The 25,329-nt window shown below is 39.2% G+C and overlaps 1 protein-coding gene across 5 annotated transcripts; it reads right to left on the reverse strand.

The window, feature by feature from the left end:
• Nucleotides 1–1,397: 1,397 nt before the first annotated feature.
• On the reverse strand, nt 1,398–25,322 carry gcgrb (glucagon receptor b). 5 transcript variants are annotated; one of them, XM_037253286.1, is made up of 15 exons: nt 25,183–25,320; nt 24,904–24,946; nt 11,398–11,548; nt 11,227–11,323; nt 11,031–11,141; nt 9,056–9,144; nt 8,746–8,852; nt 8,372–8,528; nt 7,550–7,709; nt 7,243–7,303; nt 6,994–7,063; nt 5,677–5,765; nt 3,611–3,755; nt 3,373–3,414; nt 1,398–3,092 (listed from the first exon to the last, which is right to left on the reverse strand). In XM_037253286.1, the coding sequence occupies exons 3-15, from the start codon at nt 11,449–11,451 to the stop codon at nt 2,673–2,675; spliced, it is 1,602 nt and encodes a 533-aa protein (XP_037109181.1). In that variant the 5' UTR covers nt 11,452–11,548; nt 24,904–24,946; nt 25,183–25,320; the 3' UTR covers nt 1,398–2,672. The 5 variants fall into 5 exon arrangements, with proteins under 5 accessions (XP_037109181.1, XP_037109205.1, XP_037109190.1 ...); XM_037253310.1 differs by having other exon boundaries at nt 8,746–8,849; nt 11,031–11,138; nt 24,904–25,322; XM_037253295.1 differs by having other exon boundaries at nt 11,031–11,138; nt 24,904–25,321.
• Nucleotides 25,323–25,329: the final 7 nt, after the last annotated feature.

Here is a 25,329-nt window from a genome sequence, read left to right on the forward strand (position 1 = left end):
GTCATCAATGCCTGTCAGCGGGCTTATCTGTAGATTGATATTCAACACAAGTTAAAAGCAATTTAGAAGACATACAGTGGGCTCCCCTGTCACATTTGTCATCGACACTGAAAGCAATTTAATCCAGTGGTGGTTTTATGCATGAGCCAAAAGAGCAGACTAAAATGCAGTGGATAAGACCCACCACCAAATCGATCATTTAACTGAGCTCAGCTCCTATTGGCCACTACATAATATGAATCCTCTGGATGTAAATATAAGATGTCAATAAGAAAAGTAGGTAGCACAGCTCTTCACTGCTTTCAATATAATATACAAATGGAACTGGGTAGGACTGTTTGGTACACCTAATGTTGAATACCGGAGTCTCCTCTGACAACAGAGTCTAATTAGGAACTTAAAATAGTCACATGGAAACACTTTGTACTAACACCATCACGTCACAGAATAAAGTCCCAAAATGAGCTTTAACCAGAGTTGCCAACCTATTGAAATTCACTTTCAGGTCGATTTATCCGAATTGTCACATTTAAAAATTATGCCATGAATACTACAGTGAACGAATACTGCTAAAACTAAAATAAGAACATTAGCTTTATCTTCCACTGCATCACCTCCAAACAACTCCAAATCTCTCACATTCAATACATAAAATACATTGAAGGCCACTCACCAGAGTAAGATGTTACAAAGGTTAGTAGTACATTCTCTCCAAAATTCTGGAAAAAAAAAAGAGAAGTACTTGGCCTCCTGTCACGAAACGGAACGGAGCAGGGCGACCAAATGCAGCTTGGACCAGGGTTTATTGAAGGGAAAAGGTAGTTGGAAGGGAGGATAAGGGCAACAAGCCAACAGAACCGGCAAACTAACATAACTCAACGGACCGACCGACAGACTGGCTGGCTAACCGAAAGAGAACCGACAAAGAGGAACCAAGAAACAAGAAGACATGAGACGACATCAACAATCCGACGGGAGTGAGGGGCAGACAGGACTTAAATACAAGACAGGTAACAAGAGGCAGGTGACATTGATTGAGGTAACACAAGAGGGGAGGGGCGACGCGAACAGTAACCATAGTAACAGAACATACTAAAGCAACCGGGGACGAGTCGTGACACTTCCTTGCTAAATCATAAATTGTGACATGGTAGCTAATCACAAGTTTCAGTTGATTCTCGCTGACCGCCGTACCCAAGCCTGCTTACTGCAATGTTTTCAAATAGAACATATGATTAATAAATCATCGGTTATCCTCTCCAGCTTATAGATTTTGCAATGCTAAGCACGAGAACACGCACACATTAGATTTACTACTTAATGAATACCATCCATTTGTCAGCTGTTGTGAAAATAATCATTACCATAGCATCTTGTTATTTAGAAAAGAAATACACTTGGAATACACTTGTTTTATTGCCCAGAACACATTTAATTGAACGCACAGAGACACAATCCAACACAAAAATCGACTTTCATGTACTACTACTGTTTTCACATAGCTAAATTTGTTTTCAGGCTCATCTGACTTTTGAAATGTTAAGTGGTTTTTTTAAGACTTGAGTCAGCTATCCTTCATTTGTTTTTATATTTTATTTTACCCACTATATACATATTTACAGACTAAATTCCATGTTGTCATACTCCAGTACAACAAATTAATCTTTGCCATATAATCTGAAGGAAAATAAATAAAAAACAAAAAATAAAAGATAAATACATCTTTCACTCATATATATATTTTTTTAAATAATAAAAAAGCCATTGGCTACACGTGGCACATTCTGCTTCAATGGAAGAAGAAAATGTGTACAAAGATCACGTCAGTGACGGTGCTATTCTTTCAAAAGAACTGCTAGTGCAGCAGCAACAAAATGCATGGCCTTCCCCTTACAATGGAAAGTTATTGTGCAAGGACTTTTGAGCAAACGCGCTCCGTACAATTATGCATGTGCGCGCATCCTTCCGATAAAATAGAGAGGTGAAAATGTGAGCGATGACAGAATTGCATGATGTTGGTGATTTAAAGCAGCATCACCAACTGCAACACAAGCGCTCAATTTGTGTTACATTGCTTTTCAAATCTTACAATGCCAGCATGATACTAGGTATTGTCTTTGAGTGAAAATGACACCATTTCAAAACATCTAGATGTGGCAGCCAGTACAGTCAAACATTACACCCATATTTCACCATTATACATTTACCAAAATATAGATAAAACATTGAAAAATGTAACAATACATTGAACAACACACATGTATACATAATTCTCCACCTATTTGGCTTTGGTCACTTAAAAAAAACATTTAAACAATGCGCTAGTAGTCATTCTGCTGTAATACTTTAAGGACTGCTCTAAGTGCTGATGCGTTCAAGTGATGCATGCTGTAGTCCATCAACCTTTTTCAAAGGCATTGATACTGAGAGAGTCGTGTTGTCGAGTAGCACAAATGCAAATCCAATGCAACAAAGACACATACAACAGAAGCATATTTCCGACAACATTAAAAGTACACCGTCACTAACGCAGTCACGCACATGATTTTAGTTGGACTCATCAATTTGTCTGCATGTCCCTCAGGTCTTGTTTATTTTTTTTCTCAAACCATTACATGTTCCTTTTAACTCGTTCATTGGTTTAAAAGCATCAGTGCACATTCATGTAATCTTCAGACATTGGTTTCTTTTCCTTCCAATGGGTAAGAGTGGCACTGCGCCCTCTCTTTTAGACACAGGTCCTCCGGGGTGCTGCTGGCATGGCTGGCGGAGCCTCGCTGGGGAAGGAAGGAGAGGTGAAAGGTGTGTTTGCTGACTTTCCCCATCTTGTTGCTGTAGGACACGACCAACTGGCGGTTTTCATCAGTCGCTGTGGGGCTGGATGAGCCTCTGTCAGCTTTTTTGTGTTGAGGTGTCCCCAATGAGCCCCCACTCGGGTCACTGGTGTTATTGTCAAGGAGATCAGGCAGGTTTCCAGTGGCGATGCTGCCGCTTTTGACGTGTGGCGTCTGGCTGTGGGTGTGTCGGTACTCCTCGTCAATATCTTTACCCAGCTTCCACCGCTTCCACTTTTTCAGCATTTCTGACTGCACCTGGGGGATAATGGAATTGCTGATGGGATTGCTGATAGCCGCTGGCAAAGAGCCATGTTCACATAATGGGGGAGATTAAATAAGACACTCAAGTGGATGGATGTTCCTAGTCAAAGGGTACATTTCAAAGTTTAGTGATCACTAGAATGCCAATACGCTTGTCCCATTTAGTGGTGAAGGCGGAAGTAGAGCAAAGCTTGCAAAGATGAAAAAAACAACAAAAACCAAGGACGGTGATAATGACAGCCTCAGGCCCTCAGTATATGATCACCTTTCTCACCTCTTTGTTGACAAAGCAGTACAAGATGGCAACGAGCAGCCCCTGGGGAGAAAAGTAGAATTGGCGAGTGCGAGAATTTTTTTTCTTCCCTTCGGCTTGTTCAGAAAATAAATTCAGCAATGGAAATGATACACTATAACTTTCCGTCTTTTTTTTTGGCAAGATCATAGAATTTCATTGACCAAATGTAAGCCTCCATATTGTAGTAGTGTATTTACGACTGTGTACTACTTCGGACCTGGAAGGAGTTGAACAGGAGATCACAGAAGAGCCGTATCAGGCGCAGCATGGAACCTTTTGGGACGGACTCGTCGATGACAAAGGTGAAGAGAATGGCGTGAATCCCCAGCAGAGGGATAAGAGTCAGGGTGGACTTTGCTAATCTGGACCAAAATACAAACATTGAAGGGTGTACAGTAAACAGGCTACATTGTTGGTTCATAGTCCCACTATTTCACAAATTTGTTTTAGTAAGTATTTAGTAACTATTTTTCTTGTTGGCCACATTCATTTTTGGTGTAATTCCAGTGTTGGCCACAAGGTGGAGAAACACTAAAAGACTGAAAGCAGGTAGTAAGCCAATAATATTTCAAGATCATCTTTGTATGTGATGAAAACCGGTAAATCCTCCGTAATCCTGCTTTTTACATCTACAGAACATGACGGCTGTAGTTTCATTTTATAACGTACATTTTTAGGACATGATTACTGAGACATATATATTGTGAGATGATACTTTTGTTTGTTCGGAAAAAACAGGATGGATCAGACGGATCGCTGCGGCACTGCATTTTGAAAGGCAGAGCAATGTTAAAGATACGAGTGTATGTAGTGTCATTTAAGTGTTTAGGGATTATAGTTGTTTTTTTATATTTGTGGGCTAAACCATTGAAGCGTCTGCAAGACTGAGGCATTCCAGCATGCCTCACGGCTCAGGTTAGTCGTTCCCATTTAATACATGTGTACTATACTAAGATAGGCTACAGCTGTTGGCTGCGTGCCATTTGGGGTACATTCTCGTGTGTGCTTAAGTCAGGAAAGGCGCACAGCTGCACACATTTCTGGATGCTCAGATCCTCCCGTGGACTTAAGTGTGTTACTTATACACTATAAATAAAGGGAGTGACCCTGAAATGAGCATTCTTGATCTTTCCTCTTGATATCTCACTGATGCCGCCTTCTCTCATAGACTGAGGTGCCTTTCCTCTTGCACACTCCAGAGGCTGAGTAAGGCCAGCGCCCCAAGGTGAAACATCATATTGAATGTTTGGAGTCATTACATCTGTCACAGTGGCAGCTGTCACCCGCCGATCAGCTGACTCGAGCTTCAGCGTCTCAGGGGTTCACCGACTGCACTAATGTGTCCCGACAACATTATGTCCATGGCCAAACATTAACATTTATGGCGAAAAAAAGAAGAGTTCAGTGCTGGGGGACTTTTTTTGTATCACCTTTTTGCAGGCTGGGTGTTTGAACGCGTTGCTCACCAATAATTGGAGTCCTTGTAATGGAGCCATTAGTCAGATTTGAATCATTTGCTTTCATTTAATCTATGCTGATCGAAATCCGTTAAAGTGCCTCACCCACGGGTGAGGCACGAGCAACACAAATGTGTGCAAATGCATGTTGCTCTAAACAAGCGCTCAGTCATGAGCACAGCTTGAATCTTATTATTGTTATTGGATTTAGCAAAATGCAAAAACAGATGCTCCCTCTAAGCAGTCTGTGACCATTAAGATAACTTCTAGATCTACAATGCAAGTTAATTTCACACTAAAATTTAACTTAACAAATGCATTTTTAAGGAATTCACAGCTCTCATGGAAACTCCACGCTCTGGAAATTGGGGCCACCTTCACGGAATCACGCCTCTTTGGTGGCCGTACAAAAACGTCCTACTTACGCAAGGAAGGTGTGTCAGATGTCTGGATGGAAGAATAGCCACAACTTCAAGGTGTGCTAGCCAGGTGCGTAAAAAATAAAGACTTAAGCACAAACAGAATAATATAGGCCTTAGTTAGGAATAGTATGTTTTATCCTCTTTATTTGAATTCGGTTGCATGTTTTTTGTTGGAATGTTGCCTTGTTGCTCACTGTTGCAAGCCAGTGGTCATCTCTCCAAGGCAATTATATCTACATCTGATATCACTCTTAGGGAGTTGTCAATTATTTGTGAAAAATTACTATTCATGGTCTGGTCCAATCCCTTTCCCCCATGAATAGCAGGGGCTCATTATACAGCAATTGTATGCAATTTGCAAGTCGACGTGTTTCAACTGAAATTACATTAAAAAAAAATCTAACCTGAATTTGTAGTCTGTGTATCTCATCTGATGAGCTCTGAGTTTAGACATCAAGATTTTGATGATTCGTACAAAAATGAAGAAATTTATCTGCAATGACAAGAGACGGTGACTGTATCTGGGTTACTTTGATTTTATAACACTTACACTTACTCCCAGTACTTCCTGTCCAGCTTCACATGCAACACAAATGCACTTGCACGTACGCAAACACAGAGTTACCATGGAGAAAAATAACAACATGGGTAAATACTCAAATACTCATTAACAGTCCATATGATCTCGAAAAACACACTACATTAATTACTGGAAAATATCTTTTCATATGTGAGTCTGTGTGTAAAAATTGTGCCTTTCATGGGAAATGTTGTTCGGGTACACTTCCTAGAAACGCTCGAAACGTGATTGGTCAAGTGGACACAAAAACACATTGAATCTTGAATCTGTTATAAACACACCAACATAAACACAAGTGGAAAGCTAACAACATGCGCTTTCTATCAATTAATGTGCGTTGTCATTCAGAGAGGGTGCTTGACGATGTCTGCAGTGTGTGTGTGTGAGTACGTGAGTGTGTGCATGTGCCCATTTTGCTGTGTGTGGCGTTACTTTGGTCCATTTCCTTATGTAACATATCATCATTAGTCTGATTACAAGAAGATTGATTATAAGCGTAGCAGTTTGAGATTATATCATTATAGCCACCTCGTAATGATTTGTAAATGTTGTTTTGTCACATGGCAGTAATCATGTTAAAATGCCATTTAAACCTGTTCTTCAATACGTAAAATAATAAGAACCTATAATGTCAACACCATATTAAAATTAGGATTTTCAACCTGATTCCTAAGGAAACGCTTTACCGTATTTTCAGGACTATAAGCCGCACCTTCAATGAATGGCCCATTTTAAAACTTTGTCCTTATATAAGGCGCACCATTAATGCATCATGTCAGATTTTTAATCCAAATCAAATCATTCTCCATTTTATCTTTTTTATTTCAACTTCAGACGCAACAAATTACTTTATAATCACAAAATAATGATCCATAGTCTTTTTGATTCATGATTCATAGTCTTCAGCGGGCCACTTATGATTGATTTCATGACACAATGCTTCGGGCCAGTTTAGATTTAGGAATTTGGTCCATATATAAGGCGCACCGGACTATAAGGCGCACTGTCAGCTTTTGAGAACATTTGAGGTTTTTACGTGCGCCTTATAGTCCGGAAAATACGGTACTTTTTTTCCTGCCACCTGTACTTGATTCACATATTGCCACACAAAAACAAAGATAGACACAGTGAATAGACTTACCAGGTAAGCAACCAATATTGGGGAACGAATGATCCACCAGAATCCCATGTTAATATTTCTCTCCCAGCACCTACACACACAAATACACAAACGCGCACACACGCACGTAGGCATGCACACACATACAAAAGAAACACAGACACGCTTTAGTCGGTGTCTCAGTACTAGGAGCTGTGCATACATGAAATTAACATTTCTCCTAAAGGTAGATTAGAGAGGCATACAATCCCATTGAAAAACATGACTCACTCTTCATTCTCATAGAGGTACTTCACTGTGATCCAGGGCGAAACAAATACGAGTGGTGCTCCTGAGAATGAAAGAGAAATGTCAGGGTTGGATCATCTAAAGAAAAACATTATAAAGCCATAAAAAGGGACACATCATCGATTAGCCCTCATCTAAAGAACTTTTTTTTACTGGGCCTACTTGCATTTTACAAGCCTACCAAAAATCCCAAAATAGTTTTACTCCAGTTTATATGATACATAACCATGCCAGTTAATGATGACTCAGAGAGTATTATCATGTGATAATGCCAAAAAATGCTATTTACCCCAACCGATGGCCATGTAAATGTAAAAGTACTTCTTCTCACTAAACACAGTGATGACGAGCAGACTGTGCAGATAGATGCCCTCTACCAGCAGCCAATAGTTGTTGGCCATCACGGTGTACTGCATCATCACCATAGCGCCCCGACACCACATGACAGCCTGCACAGTAGTGGGGGACAAATAAGACAAGAACTGCAACCATGTTCACTCTTGTGCTTTCATTTTGTTCTTGCTCATTTATCAGAGTCAATTGCCTCATGATCATGGTCATTTCAGTGTGATCTCAAAAGAATGTGTGTTTGTGTGTCTGGGGTTGCAGTGCGCGTGTGTGTGTGTTAGTGTGCACATGTCAGTTCTTGTTTGAATAGTTACATAATAAAAACAACAATAGGAAAAATTTACATTAAAATACAATTGCAGCAAAAAGGCAAACTGTCACTGCTATGGCAACCCCTATTCACTTATTTAAGTGGTCTACATTATTAGTGGACCAAGCAGGGCTGCTGTCAACACTAATAATGTATGCATTATAAATGTGTGTGTGCTATAAATAGTTCAAATGGTCAAAACGTTTAATTTTTTTTGCTATTTGATGGTCTTTTTCTTTTCCAATGTAGCTTTAAATATAGTCAATCCTACACCAAGATGATTTTTTGTTATTTTTGTTTGATGCTTATTATAAATTCCTCTCCATTGGGACCCTTGATTTTATTGACCAAAGTGCTTTAAGTGAATTTTATCTCCTTGTAATGTCATTAAATGAGCTTAACTGCCAAGGTATCAAATTCTCCTAGAGGCTGCTGTGATGCGAGTTCTCTAACCGGTATGTTGATCCAGGTTTGAACCCGACTTTCACCACTGCCCGTGGGGTCCAACGTAAGAGTCAGCAAGGCATCTTTGACCAGAATGGACACGGCTCTCAGGATGAAGGAGGCAAACAAGTTCATGTGGATGTTGTTCCTCATGCAGTGCAGCTTCCTGGTGTAGAGTTGAAACTGTGTGACAAGGTTCAACTCATCCTGTCACTTTTCTTCTCATTGCAACCCTATCTAGTGGGATGTAGCACGACTTTCTCAGTCCTCATACCTGACTCCCGTCTAAGATTAGTTTCTAGCTTCCATTGTTCTGGCTAATGTTTATGATTTTATGACTGTTTCTTCCTCCTACACTTGTTTTGTTCCACTGGATAATTTACCTGAAGCTGATGAGGATTCCCAGGGCCAGTAACAGAGCTCCCAGAGAAAGCGAGTATCCCACAGTATACATGATCCGAAACTGACTGAGGATGCGACCATACTGCTGCTGTAAACAAAGCAGAGGTGGGGCTTTATCATCATGCAAAGCTTTTACTCTGCATAGAAAAGAGCTGTATGAACAAAATTTCACATAGACTTTACCCTGTCCTAATATTAGCTGCCCATCTGTGATTTAAAACTGCCTTAAAGCAGTTCAAGAAGCCACACATTAGCATGCATCATTTGTAACACGGACGAACGCGCACTCACCTGGCCAGGGTCATCCTCACATTCACTGGTATTCTTCTGGGCCCATCTACCATCTTTGCCACAGAATCTGTACACCAAACCCTGCTGGACTGTTCAAACAAGCACATACGTACATGCTGAGGACCCCCACAATAAATTAAGAGACCACCCTTGTTCCTTCAATTCAATCTTCATTTTAAAAGCATTGTATAACTAAACGTACGTTTGTTTGGACCAATATAATAAAAATAGCTCAAGAGAGTTGAATTTAAGAGCTGATTGAGACATTTTCTAAAACCCAAATCACTTTATCAATTCTTACACAATTAGCTTGGCAATGTAATGCCAAAAACGATACTTTAACGCAGTTCACATTTGATATACTTTTAGTGGCGCCAAACAATAAAATGAACAAAACATTGAAGCAAACAAGGTGGTCTCTTTCTTTTTTTATGTGGCTGATTGCATCAATACAACATTTCAACTTCTTTTGTATTAGATTTTTAAATATTCAGTAGTTTTGCATAGAACAGTCAACTGGGATTTTATGAAAACACTTAAACTTAAAGTAAAGATAAAACACATGAAAACATTAACATAAAAAAACAAAATCATCATATAGACGTAGTCCTTGAAATTATATATACTTATCGACTCAAAAGCATATTCATCATCACCATAGTGTGAAGCTTGACCAAGTGATTAGGTAATGACATGAGAACAATAGTCTCTATATGAGCTCTGGGCTCCTTTCAGCCACATTGACTCAAAAGGACCGACACAAACTAAGCGTGCAACTGTGAAAGAAAGCCTTCATTTCTATAACTCAGATTTTCTGGACTTACTCAATTGCTACATTTGTCCATGCTCATGAAAGACACGGACAAGAGATGACCCTTTTTCAAAGTTAATTATCCATCCATCCAAGTATTATGTTTTCTATAGCACTTATCCTGCTCAGGTTTCCAAGAAATCAAATCTTATCTGTGAGTTTTGGGACTACAGCCTGGACTGGATTCCAGTCAATCTCAGGGCACATGTAGAAAAAGATGACCTTAAAAAAATTGTAAAAAGTCTTCATTTTAGAACATTATTTTTGGGTGTTTTGTCATCTTCTGTCCTTGCTTCTCCCCCAAAACACTGGCCTTGGTGACAAAATAGAAAACAGATTCCACTGTTAATGTTTGGAAGTCAAGAAAGTGGAGGACAAGGAGAGCCGCTACTTATTCTCAAACAGCTCAGAGTCGGAAGAAATAAGCCAACTGCATTAAGAAGAATAAAATCGTTTGTTTTTCCACTTACAGAGAATTAATTAGTGTCGCTCTGTGATTCCCAACCACTGTGCCACATCCTAGTGTCCCTGATTGCCATGTGCCGCGGATAATTACCCAAGTACAATTATTTAGTCAGAGAATTATTCATTATTATCACAAAAATATTTAAAATTGTACATCATCTACTTCCACTGACTGGGAAGAAAATCTCCCACAACGACGCCCATTTCTCTCTGCGCATGTCAACAAAACAATCAAAAGGACGAAAACACCACCCATGTGCAAAACCATCTTAACTTGAGCTGACTATGAAAATAGGGCTCTTATGTACATAGAAGAGTATACATTCATCCTTTTTGTGGATTATTTTTGTGGAAGGACAAAACATTGTCATTCTTATTCAAAGGGTGTCAGCTTTGACACAAAAAATCGGAAGTATATGGTGTATATGGCGATCCTGAATGTAGTCTGTTTATTTAGTCACTCTTGATCCACTAATGCTTTTTAAACAAAGGCTCATTTTAATTAATGAGTTATGCAAATTAACCGTAAATATTTTGATTCTCTCTCTGTCTTCATTGTTCTCTAATGCAAATCAACAGCATCAATCAACAATTGTTTTGATTCCTTTGCTGTCTTCATTATTCTCCGCCTTCACCTTTGAGCACAAAGATGGCACACACTCGCACATTTCTTTTGATGCCATTCAGGAAAACACCGACCTTTATAATGCCATGGCAAGAACCAAGGGCACGAGACATTGACTGTGGTTCCAGGGAGTCCATCAGGCCAGCAGGCATACTGGTCAAAGGTCTTATTACACACTGCCCCTGCTGGCATCACAGCACGTTAAATTGGCAAAAGCAGTCGTTGCATTCGTCTGCATTCTTTCCAAAGCAGTGGGAGAGAAGGGCTCACCTGTTGTGGGGGGTACAGAGTTTAAAAAGTCTAAACACTGGTTCTTGTAGCTGCTCCACTGTTCCTTCAGACGCTCCAGGGATGTGGCTGAAGACACCTGTGGCAAGGGTTAATGTCCTGACCTTCGCTCGAGTGGGATTGTGGAGCTCAGAATCAGGACGGAGGTCGTACCTTTGTGCAGCTGCAGAGCACGAGCAAGGCCAAGAGGAGACCCACCTGGGACATCCCACTGAAGCTGGGAGGATGAAGGAAGGTGGGGACGAGAACACAGAGGAGGAAGCCCCACACATGAGGTGCTCCGGGCCCGATTTCACTGTCGGTCCTGTACACACCGTGGGGAGCGAGTTGTCAGACAGCACGGATGGGAATCACAAATAACAGCAGAGAAGAATTTGGAGGCCCCACGCCGCTGGTAAGATGATTTAATGGTTTAGGTCCTGATTAAATTAAAGAAATGATCATGAAACATAAAGAACGTAGAGTTCTGAGGTCTGCAGACTTGGGACAATTAGTTAAGCCCAGAGTTCAAAGCAAACATGGTGAAGCAAGACATTTAGCTGTTATGCTGCGCACAAATGTGAAGTGAGTTCAGCACCAAGTACATGTTTATAAATCCATACCTATGATTAACGTCTTTCAAAGCATTTTTAAAATACCTTTCTCCAAAAATCTCTTACACTGCATGTTCTATTTGTCATTTTAGTAAGCTACTTTCATTTCTTTACTTTGGGTTTTAAAAATGTATTCAGCTCTTTTCTATGTTAATGCTGCTAAATGTTTTAGGCTACTTTTAACTATGTGAAGCACATTGACGTACATTTTGTATGTGCTTTTTAAAATAAAGACGCGTTGCCTTGTCTGATGTGACCCTCAGATTTTTGCCTACTTTTCCATCCCTTGAGAACGTCATTTGAAACTGTGGCAGATGTGATTTTTTAGACTTCACACATTCAAGAATGTCAAAAGGTTTTTGTGTCTTATGCTGATATGCTACTGGCCAAGGTTCCCCATTGGTTGACGTATAAAGTTGAGTCACGACTTTCCACTTTAAAAGACCCACTTCACTCATCATGTCTTTGTTCCTCCAAATGTAGTCTTTCCCTGCTACCAAGGCTGGCTGCCAATAAACATTGTAATAGGCTTTAAAAAAAAAAAAAGTTAATTAGTTAGGTTAAGGTAAGGCCCAAGCTATCCCAAATGAGAACAGGCTGAAAAGAAAATGAATGGATGGCTACAAAAAAAAATACATGACTTTTACCAGCTATGCCTCTGAAGACAGGAGACGTGGTATGATTTAGAGACACTGGTTGAGCATCTTCACATACGAAGTTGGAGAACAAAACGGAATCTGAAACGTTTCTGCAAAAAACACCTTACGTGTGAAAACATTTTTGGCTAAAACGTTTCAAATTCCATTCTGTTCCAATCTGTTTGTCTTCACCTTTGTTTGCCCAGTCTTGACATTGAGACACACATAGACATCTCGATGCGTAGGCATCACAACATATTCAGTCCCGGTAATTGTCACCTTCACTTCAAAACATCTTCGAGACAAATGTCAATGCGGTATTGTCGACTCCTGTAACATTCTACTTCTTCAAAACAACATGCAGTTCTTATTTGAGACACAAATGTCAATGACAGGTTCTTACAGTTGACTCATTTCCTGACAGTGCATCATTTGTTTGCAGACTGAAAAGGACCACAAAAGCATAAAGAAGATGAAGCCATAAGATAGTTACGGATAAAGGTAACAACAATTTTATTTAGTCATGTTGCTATGGTCCCAAATGACAATTGCTTTTCAATCACAATTTTTAAACTACCGTGAAACATTAGGCTAATATTATCTTTCCAAACTGCAAACAATAATGTTACATTCGATTGCTCCTTTTCCCAAACAGTGATTTAAGGAAGTCATCATATCCATTCAGGATATTGCTTCTTTTCAGCCTAGGGCGTGCAACATCGTTCTAAAAACAGCACAAATTGCATAATGAGCACATCTTAATTTTATGCACTGCAGTTTGCAATGACTGAATGTCATTTATGAGGTAATGTGTGCCTAAGTTCAACAAGAGTGTATACAAGCAAATGAAAGAAATAAAATAGGTACGAATATGAGTCTTTCTAAGAAGGGTCACAAGCAGTAACATTGCTTTCTCTTTGTGTGCATATTGGTGTGTGCGTGGATCAAGGTGATCTGTTGGAAGGTTATCATCAATGAACCAGCATTTGGCCGAGCTTCATGCATTTGCATAGTATGTATGCACACATGCATATTACTTATAAAACATTTTTGTCGACGATTTGCAGTACCACCCAGACGGCAGTGATTACAAAACTGGACTTAAACATTTCCATGAAAAAAAAAACCCATCATTTTAAATTTGATTTTGAATTTTATTTTTTGGCTTGTCTTAATTGTTTTTATGTGTAAGTGAGAATGGTTTGTCTATGATTGTTTATGTGTGCCCTGCGACAATTATGCAAAATTTTTGCATAAAATACAAACGTAAAGCAAAGCAGATGGAGTACAAGAAACAATTGTTTGACGAAGACCAGACGAAGCAAAAATCTGGCAAATAAATATACCTAGAATAAATAACTAATTAAATACAAAGTGGAAGGAGAGAGCTGGTTAGTGGAGATACAATTTTGCACTGCATGAGTAAACACAAGATATCCAGGAAAAGTGAACCCTCACACAATTTAGTAAGAACCACAATCATTTTTCATATCTAATGGCACAAACTTGGTAAAACTAAAATCAGCACAGTTTCCTCAGAATCATCAAACTCCTCATGGAAAGATTAAAATAATCAGCAGTCACATAAAGATAAATAGAGGGGCATCTTCTATTGTTGTCTTTTGCTTACTGTTCCTCTTCTTTGTTGAATTAATTGGCAGGTTACATTGTGTCATGCTGGGCATACACTGTACATAACTGACTCAGCTATCCGCTTTCTATCCACACAGCCTGCAGTGAAAACACCAGCCACATCAGGGTTTACTGTTACAAACCATATTGTTGCTGAACTGAAACGAACCTTTCAGTGGAAAAATGTAGGAATTTATTTTTCCGTTTACCAGTGTCATGTCATGTTTAAAGGCAAGCGTCCAATCAATGGTTGTGAAGAACTTTTTAACAGTTAATCGTGAACGTAGATAAGGAAGGAAAACGACACAGCTAAGATTAAGACGAAGGAGAGGAAGGTTTGCCCTGTTCCATACATTGTTAGTGTCCATCAAGAAGCCAGAAAACAAGCAAAAACGTAAGTTCAGATCTTGGACAGACGTACACAAACATACCCGAATATATGTGTGTATAAGAGTGTGTGTCCTGTCTGTCATGCAATGCTGACCGCATAATCTCAAGTGTGACAACTGCCAACATAAGGGACACAACAGTCCCTGTGAGTGTGTTCCTCTGTCTGCATGTGCATGTGTGTATGTGTGTGTTATTTCTACATACATGACAGCACATGTGCTGTTTAATAAGACAATCGCGGTACCCAGATGAAAACACACGCAAGATGTTGGACACAAACTTAAAACGGTGTGGGTGACATTGCACTGGAAAAAGCTGTTTTCATATTTGTAGGTCCATCGACTCAGTGCAGATTTGGATGTAAAATAAGAACGATTAGACATAAAGTCAAATGGGTTCACCACAAGCAATATTCAGCCTGAATAGAATGTTGCTTTTTTTACGACACAATTTTGATAAAATTGCGTCTTTACAACTGCGGTGGTTATCTTTTCCATTACTGGTTGTTTGCGCAGGTGAATGACTGCCCAATTGGCAAAATATAAAAGTATACGAGCTGTGTCAGAAAGGCTCGAGGCTGGTGTCACAAAAAAAAAAAAAATGTTTCAAAGCCAAGCTACATATAAAATGTTTTCCCCTTTCAAGTAATTGTGCTGTTGTGTGTGTGTGTGTGTATATAAATAAACTTTAACGTCAACCTCTGAACTTTGTTACCTTCTTTGTTAGGCCATCAATCAATTAGCAGAGAAGGATATGATGAGACCAACGAGAACAGACTTGCTGAGGAACAACATCAGCAGTGATGAGAAACCTAGTAAGCAAACCCAGCATGACCCTCTGACTATCAACGGTGTTGCTGTGGAAAAGGTGAGCAAGTGCACATCATCAGGTGCCTGGACCAACGGCACCGCATCACGTGTTAGGAAAGCTGTCGTGCGGGTGATGCTTCTTCAGTCTGACTGGCAGACTGACTGCAAAGTCTCAGGAGTCAAGACCAACATTCTCCTGGACTTTGACACACTCACAAGAGCAATTCTACATTTATGAGCGGCATATTTAGCTGACAACTTCAACTCTTGAATTAAAGTTGGTTATATTAGTTGTTAAGACATTTATGACTCAAGCGCTGTATCCAAGCAACCGCCTATGGTGCTAACATATCCACTCATTCATTCATTTTTCATACTGCTGATCCTCACGATGGTCGTAAGTTTGCTTGAAAGCCCAAGTTTAAACTACGCAAATGAATTTAAGAGCCGGGATTCAAATGGCCTCACTAAGAGAAGGATGTGCTCATCACTAATGTGTCACCTGTAGTGACAAGAATTGCAGAGGCAATGCCCCCCCCCCCCGAAATATGAACTCCAGCAAGGTGCAAGGCCAGATAATTGATTTTTGGGTATTTTCTGATCTGTTTTTCCACATTTCCACCTGTCTTTGGTAGGGAACATAAAAATAATTAAAATAATCTTTATGGGCTTTGTAAAACAAAACAAAAATTTGTTATGTGGAGTGCTGAGATATCCTTGACCCGTCCCCTGCCAACACCAAAAGGGGAAAAAAAACTATCGGCACCACAGTTATCCTTGTAATGCTAATGATTTGAATTTGTAATCACAGTGTGACCATAGGTCTTTTTAACTTGTCTTCTGATGCTGCGCCCGCGTGTGCACACATTCACCAGCCAGCGTCAAAGAAAATGATTTTGCTGGCTTGCAAGGAACCAAGGACTCCAGTTTGCGATCCACTAGTTTAAATTCAAACTACCATTGTTGATCATGATAACATATTACCCTCAGGGGGCTTGTGACATTGAAAGAAGTGAGTGCGCCTCCCAATGACAAAATTTAAGCTTGTGTTGGAGTACCCGCCAGCTCCACGTCTGCAATCCTAACCACTGCATCACCTTCAAGCTTTCCTCTACCCAACGTGTCAACCATTACTTTGTGTTGAGCAAGCATACTAACTAAAAGCAATAAACTAAATGAAACATGACAGAAATGCAAAATTCTACCCCTAAAGTGAATTAGTCATCAGTGCCGCTTGGAGATTGAATTGTATTGTCAGAGAATGCGTTACCATGGCAACAGGCAGTGAGAAGTGCATGGAGTATGCAGTAGTTAAAATTCTTAAACTGACCATTTTATGGCTATTTTTTAATTCTCAAATGCTATCAAGGGTTCAATCAAGTCATTTTCGCCACTTTCTCCGCTCAACTCATTTTCATTTAATTTGACTTTTTACATTAGTTTTATTTCTTTCTTGATGAGTCATGTCTTTCCTAATGATTCTTTTTAAAATTTATTTTCTGAAAACAAAATTCGGTCATTAATTTTTCCTTTAATATCTTCTGTTAACTTCATCATTACGTTGCAGGCTTACTTTCAATGCTTTCAGACTTAACTTCTCGATGTCTGTGTACCTATAATAAGTTGTAAAAAGAAATTGCTGTATTGATAAAAGTCACAAAGACAAAAAAAGCCTTTTTCTGTATACATGCTGAATATTATGATGAAAAAAAAACACACATTAGCAATAAGCTACATCTTCCTCAAACAAAAAGGGGACCTATTGTTCCTAAAAAAATTATCCAAATTGTCTTGGAGTAAAGAATTCTGGAGATTAATTAAGGAGTCTCATGACTATCTCCCCACTGATGAAATAATTAATTGATAGGCAGACAGATAAATGGATATGCTGTAGAATATACTCCAAAATCTGTCCACTTGAGTCTCACGTTAAAATAAAATGCACTAGTTTGTTTTCTCCTTCCGAGACGCTAAAATATACATGTTTCATTCATTGAAAACTCGAAAGCTATGCTTTTTCTCAATCCTTTCCGAATATCTTTTTTTCTCTCTCTTTTTTTCTCTGTGTTTATTTTGCTTCCTCAATTTCATTTGGTTTTATGAAGGGATTTTGTCTGATAGCAAACGGAAAGCTCGGTATTGTTTGTGTATTTGAATGTTCGGAATAAAAGTTGTCAATCAATCGATCAAAAAATTGTCTAAAGGTGAGAATTTAAGTGTGAATGGTTTATACCCCGTCCCTTGCTTAATGTCAGCAAAGGCCTAAATGAGGATAGAAACCTTTGAGATGGGAAATATAATGTTTGATGCCTCCCTGAACAAATTAAGCGCTACGATAATTGACATGATTAGTTCACATAAGAGTATGTTGGACTCTATGATGGCCCTTAAAATAACAAGTGGGCATGTGTGTGGCTAACAGCTAATGAATACTTAATTTTCCACCTAATCAGCAGTGATAAAGCGTGCACCCACTAACTAACGGCACACACGCACAGGGGAGCGCTCGCATAATTTTCAAGCATATGTTCCCATGTATCCGATGCATAAATTAACAATCCTTCATCCATGGACATTAGACACACAAACACAAAACCTATTACATCTCATTTATATTATGCAGTGGCTTGCATGGCAGATGTGAACCAACAAAGTATTTGCAATATGCAGCTGGTCCCATTTCACAGCACAATCCCATCTGATCATGTGAGATGTAATAAACTGAATTTGCTGTCATATTACCGTAATTTTCGGACTATAAGTCGCGGTTGTTTTTCATAGTTTGGTGGGGGGGCGACTTATACTCAGGAGCGACTTACATACATATATATGGTTTTTTTTCACTTTTTTGGGCATTTTATGGCTGGTGCGACTTATACTCCGGTGCGACTTATAGTCCGAAAATTACGGTAATCCATCCATCCAACCATTATCTGCACCGCTTGTCCCCACGGGGTCGCGGGCGTGCTGGAGCCTATTGTCATATTAATGACATCTGTGCGGACTGTATTATTGTGTGTATTACTTACTAAGATTCACACCCTTAGGGAATTATCAAGGAAAACTATTACTTTTATACTACTAATTAAGATTTTTGCTTATTGCATTATTATGTAAATGTGACATTTTAATTGCTTCAATGTAAATAATTTTAATTGCTTGAATATAATGTGCAGCGCTACAGCTTAACCTATCATGTGTGAAATTAAAGTAAGCTTTTGTGGGGTATTTACTTTCGTCAGCGCGGTCGCTGTATGCGCCACATGTATGGATCTGTACATTAAACTAGTAAATCTAATTTAGTAATCTGATGATGATGTGCTGCTTCCATGAGAAGAATTTATTAATTTATTTCATATCATCTTCTTTCCTATTTTGTATATTTTGCTTGATAACACAAACTTGGGGTTGCACCTAATTTTATTGTATACACCCATCCATCTACTGTACCTATCTATTCTTTAAGTGAACGTTTAGTGTGTTGTAAATTTCTATGCTTTGTGTTTTTCGACCTAAGAAAAAGACAAAAAGATTTTTGTTGTTCGTAAAGACTACCATTCAAAAGTTTGGGGTCACTTAGAAATGTCCTTATTTTTTTAAATAAAATATCTATTTTTCAATGAGGATGACATTAAACTAATCAGGAATACACTCCATACATTGCTAATGTGGTAAATGACTATTCTAGCCATAAACGTCTTGTATATGAAGCTGCAGAAAAATATTTTAATATGACCACCGAGAATAATTTTCAGCATATTTCTGGAGTGCTCACATAATTGCCTTGTCTAACAGAGAAAACAATAATTGGCATTGCATTACTCTGTGTGCCCCCCACTCTCTCTCGCTTCCTCCGAGGTGTGTAAATTCTGAAAGAATGTCGTGTAAATTCTGAAAGAATGTCACTGATCTGTCGGATTCCTCCATTCACTCAGCGTAACCGACATTGTTTGATTCTTTTCATTACAACCTGACCTGCAATTAGCAGCATTATTGGAAGTGCCCATTATGCAAGAGCAATAATGGTTGTCAGAACAACAGGAGCCATGACAACAAACAGGCAGCATGACTAAAACATTAACTGGGAGTAACTGAAAGACATGAAAAGTGATATCCCAGACGGTATAAATGTCTACTTGTCAAATCCGATCCATGTGCACTTGTTAGGAGACAGTTAGGAGATACTTGCACACAGCAGCTAAATTATCCATTCTCAAATCTTGTCTTGTGGGAGTAAAGGGAAACACTTGAGAAAATATCTTATGGTCATGTACAAAATGTCCCACTTGACTTATTCACAGAGACTGCATTTGATATTTGTCTCTCATCATCTTCCCACTTATTCACCTGCCTTTCCATGTCAGCCATTCACACTATAGAATATTATGTCCTCTTATTACATCTTCAACTGTAATTACATGTTCCAACTATGTAACTAACGGTTCCTGTTCTAAGTCAGGCCTATCCAAAGATTTCCACCATTCCTCTGTTGGTTCTTTTTAATGATATATGCCTTCTTTAATATATTTTAGAAAATAAATTTTAAAAAAAATCAGCCAATTATTAAGTTCCAATTGTAATCCACAGAAATAAGCACACTACCTTCATGTCTATGTCAAAGTATTCTTATACTGTTGGTCAGGGATGGGCAGTGCCTCAGCTGGCATTGAGCCCCAAAACACACTGTAAGTAGCCCCTGGATTAATCCCCCCCCCCCAAATTATTCTATTGTTTATTTTTAGGTCGGAACGGTGACACACTGGTTAGCACATCCGCCTCACAGTTCTGAGGTGTGGGATTCAATTTCGGCTCTGGCCTTCCTGTGTGGAGTTTGCATGTTCTGCCCGTACCTGTGTGGGTTTCTTCTAGGTACTCTGATTTCTTCCCACATTCCAAAAACATGCATAGCAGGCCTCTCCAAATTTGGATTGTTAGCGTGGATGTTTGTTTGTCTCTATGTGCCACAATTGGCTGGCAACCAGATCAAGGTGCACCCCACCTACTGCCCTAAGTTAGCTGGGATAAGCTCCAGCACACTCGAGACCCTCGTGAGGACAAGCGGTTTGGAAATAGGATGAATGAAAAAATATCTAAAAATATATCAAATATGTATTGACTGAAGTTTAAAGTTTCATCACTGACATTGCTTGGCAGACATTGCTTGGTTGCACTTATGCTGAGTCTTCTACTGCAACTTGGATTTGGAATGATATACAGGACAAACATTCAAAGAAGCGAAACCTAATAGTAAAAGAAAAATGAAGGGCCCCCTATGGTGGCAGCAGTGCATGTAACTTTAGTCACTTCTCGAAAAGGTTAACGGGCAAATGCAAATCAAATCATGTGAAGGTAATAACACTTTAAAGCAGCGGATATTTGTACACAAACAGTGCAGTAGCACAAGAAGACAGACACACTCCATATGCCATGTATTATTCACACACAGTAAAATAAATAAATGAATAAAAGCATAATACACTGACGCCCCCCATAAAATCCAATAACAGCAAGACCGCGAAAGGTAAATTGTAATGCAGCGAGGGAACAATTTTATAAAGTAAAATATTACTGAGTGCTGTGTCCATTATTTTAAAAAAACACATAACAAAAGAACTCAGCCATTCCATTAATTTCAAAAGGGAAAAATTATTTGAGATTTAATGGACGCATCAGAGGTAAATGGCTTTATCAAATTTATGCTCAGAATGCGTGAAAGCATGTTGAGGAATTAAGAAAAGAGGTGATTTGAAAAGGAGCCATCAGAAAAATGGGAGAGACTGAGAAATGTAGTGGAGAACAGAAAGATGGTTCATTTCGAGCAAAGGGGAAATGTGAATAACGCCATTCCTCATCAGGCAGCGAAGATGATCACTATTATGGAGTGAACAGGACACATGAGAGACTTGGATGCAAAGAGAGGTGAGATGAGGTGAGGTGACAGATGACGCAGGTGCATCATGAATGTGACAGAGCTTTTCCAGCTTTTCCATTTCACTGGCAGGCAGAGGCGTTGGCGAGCACAATGAGGATTAGATTTGTGTGGAGTAGTAACAATTTTGTCAAACAAACAACGTGTAACACATGCGCATACATCATAACTCATTAACATGCACCGCCTTGACTACATTATAACAGAATGTGCTGTTATGAACTTGTGCTACAACATTTTCCAGGTCGGTATTAATTTGCATATTTCAGAGGGTAAACGGAGCAGTGGTTGAGAGCATTAAGCAGAATCAACAAGTGAACTGTTGTCATTACGATAACGTTTGCAAGAAAGTAACGTAATCCTCAACATGGGGTCAAGCACAAGCTATAAATAGTCATTTGTAGGATTTAAATACCCTTTTTAATTGCATAATGTTGCAAGATGAGATTCTGTTGCAGACTCAAATGTGCTCACAAGTACAATTCTAGATCGCCAAGCAAGTGTAAAATATGTTCATATCTAACATGTAATTCATGAATGTCATTGCTATCAAAAAAAAAATTAAACACTGTAAACCATAAAAAGAAATTGTTAATAAGGGAAGTGAATGACTTGAATGAGCTGCGTCTTCTTTTCTATCAGTTTTCTGCTCGTGTAAAAGTATGAATTTCAGCGATTGCCTAGGCACAGATTTACATAACTATATATAGAGATATGAAAATGCACCTCAATTTCACTAGTGTGGAAAAAATATATATCCTGCAAGTCTCTTTCGCTTTGCTGCACGGCAACGGGCAAACATGACTTCCTTTTCCCTGTGGTCATTTACAGACAAATTAGTGACATCAGCTTTGGACTAGGAGGAACATTATTAATGTGATTTTGTCATGAAGAGACACGAGTGTGTGTGTGCGTGCGTGTGTGTGTGTTCATGTGTGTGTGTTCGTGTGTGTGTGTGTGTGTGTTCATGTGTGTGTGTGTGTGTTCATGTGTGTGTGTGTGTGTGTGTGTGTGTGTGTGTTCATGTGTGTGCAACTGTGCATACATGCATGCACGCGCGTGTGAGGGAGACACAACATGCGTCAAAGGCCAGTCTCGGTCTGTGTTGATTAAATAAACAATTCTGTTTGTAGCGCAGACCTTCTCTCACCACGCATGCATTGAACATACACACACGAGCATAGCACGCCTCTTTACTGTACTTGTCACTAAAAAGTCGTTTTTCTAAAGAGAGAATAATGGAGAAAAGGAAGGAATCCAATCCTAATACTGCATCTGCAACAAATGTATTCATCCATCCTCCATACTGTTCATCCCATTCAGGGTCACGAGATGCTGTGCCAGCTGACTTCAGGCAAAAGGTGGACGCTGCTTACGCGCTGACCTGGTTGCCGGTCAGGCAACAGGCACATATAGAAAAAGACAACCTTTCTCACTCACATTCACACCATCACGGGATGGGAAACGAAGCAATGTTGATTATGGGCACCACTACACCATCATTGACTAGATCAAGCTCATCATGGCTAAGTGTAAACAAGCAACAATGAAATAAACACTTTAACCAGCATTAACATTGCGCGCTTGTTAATGATATACTGACTTTGCGTAAGAGAGGCGTGACAAGAGTGCTCATGCATGATCAGTCAAGCAGAACCGGGACACACTAATGAATAAAGAACAGAGGCAGATCAAATGGAAGATCATACAAAGAAAACAGATATGAAATATTCAGGACAAGCTTTCACATGAGTCGGTTTCACATTCCAAACACATCAGCAAGGCTGCGAAGCCGCTGCAAAAAAAAAACCCAAAACAATCAGCTTTCAATCAGCAAGAACTACAACAGCATTTTCGTGTGAAATTACGTGTTGTACTGTGTTTTTTTTTCTTTTCGAACTGGCAAGTACAATAGTGGAGTCTATTCTGTTATGCTTGAACAGTAGTATATCTGAAGTGACTGGCATCTTCTCTAGCAGTAATCGTCAAACTGCTTATCGATATTCTGACAAGAGCCGATGTTGCAGCTTTCGTTCATGAGTTATATCACGTCAGTCATTTCACAGCGGGAAGCTCAAATAACAGCGGGAGTGATTACCGACTATTCAGCAGTGGACCGTGACATCCTCTTACATGTTGAACCTGGGGTGTCAGGCATGTACAATGAAGCAGTATATAGAGAATATACAGTGAGGATATGATAGAGTTAAAGAGCTGCTAAAATGGACCGACCTGGCTATTCACTCATCTCCTGTGCTATGGTTAGTACTTTAACATTCATTTCACCATTCAATGCTACCTTGATAATAAGTTTAACTTTATATTAATCACTATTTCCCATTGAAATGATCTGAAATAGAAATACCATTTCTCCTATTAGTATTAAGCACAGAGTGACTGACCTATTCAATAAAGAGGCGAAAGTGTGGCTTTCATTCGCCCTCCCACCCAGCAAGTATGTATATATAATTTAACTCAATAGGTGATAGAAGAGCAGCAAATTAAAAAAAAAAAAAAAATCTATTTCGAAGAAATGGACACTGTGGAGTTCAATTGACAGCAGACAGAGCATTAGCGAATCCGTTTCTGCCTTCTGCCATGTCAAGGACTACTGAGCATCCTACACACTGTATTCAAAGGGAAGGACATGTGCTGTTCTGTGTGGCGGAAATTAAGACATCTGTGTTCATATTCCCACAACAGCGCAAAATACCCTGTTTTTGTCTGCGTCAAGCTGTGTGTATCTGCACAAAAAATATATATATATATATATTTTGTTTTAATTATAAGATATATAGGCTGGGGGGAAAAAAAGCCTCTGGGGCACTTTGAGATTTTCTTTTAGATGAAAGGTGCTTCATAAATTAGAATTTTATTAATCATCATCAATCATCATAAATCTGTGGTAGAAATGAGACTGAGATGTGTCCCACAGCTCGTATCAGGCTGATAGAATAGGCTCTGATGATAACCGAAGTTGGTTCAAGCATTAATAGACTCAGAGATCAGAGGAGCAATCACTCGCTTGCCTTTTGTCACCACTCCTCTGCCCCTGTCTGCTTATTGATCAATAAAATTCCATCAAAAACTTAGCTTTTAACTTCAGCAGACATTAGTGGACATTAGGCAATTGGTGCACTTTGCGCCTATTTTAAGACTTGTATACACCAATAAGTTCCCAGCGCGTGTGTGCGTTTCTGCCAAAGACTTGAGGTGGAACGCAGCAGTTTTTGCACAATCCTGCAGACTGGCAGAAAGGCCGGTTATTGTCCATGTGGGTAACAACAAAACCTCTTGGACAAGGTTATTAAAAAATAAATAATGATAACCATCTGCCCAAATCAAGTACTGCTTGAGGAAAAAGAAAAGCAAAAGGAATTGCATCATCAATAGATCGTCTATGATCACATGATGATCGGCATTGAACAAAACGGTATTTATTTCACTATCATCCTGTACAGTAATGCGAGGCAAACCGCAATCTGTTATAAAAGCAAAAACAGCACTCGTTGAAGCAATAACCTTCGCCATGTGGACTTGTATTAGACAAAGTTTTAATCAGACTATAGAAAGTGATCTAGCAATTCCATTTTAGTAGTCTACATTCGGTGCCATTAAAAACATACACAAAATGTAAATGTTCAATGAAAAATAAGACTTTTTCTTACCTAAGCTTGCTGGTGTCCTCTTGCACCCCGGGGACACAGACACCTCCAGAGGTCCATCACACACCAGGCGCAGTCCGAGGCACGCAACCAAGACGCATCACCGAGTGCAGGAGAATAAAAAAAAAGAAAAGAAAAAAGAGAAAGAAAGAAAAAAGAGAAGAAAGAAAAGAAAGAAAGAAAGAAAAGAAAGAAAGAAAGAAAGAAAAGAAAGAAAGAAAAGAAAGAAGAAAGAAAGAAAGAAAGAAAGAGAAGAGAAGAGAAGAAACTGAACTGACTGACCTGTGTCGTTATTAAATTAACTCTTCTGAGCTCTATTTCAGTGTCTTGAAACGCTTTTTCTGGTAATGCACTCGCTAATGTTGCAGAGGGTTTGATGAAGAGAGTCTTGGCGCGTTGCACTCGAATACGATATCTGTCAGAGCAGGC

Source organism: Syngnathus acus, chromosome 1 (assembly GCF_901709675.1).
Source record: "Syngnathus acus chromosome 1, fSynAcu1.2, whole genome shotgun sequence".
NCBI lineage: Eukaryota > Metazoa > Chordata > Actinopteri > Syngnathiformes > Syngnathidae > Syngnathus > Syngnathus acus.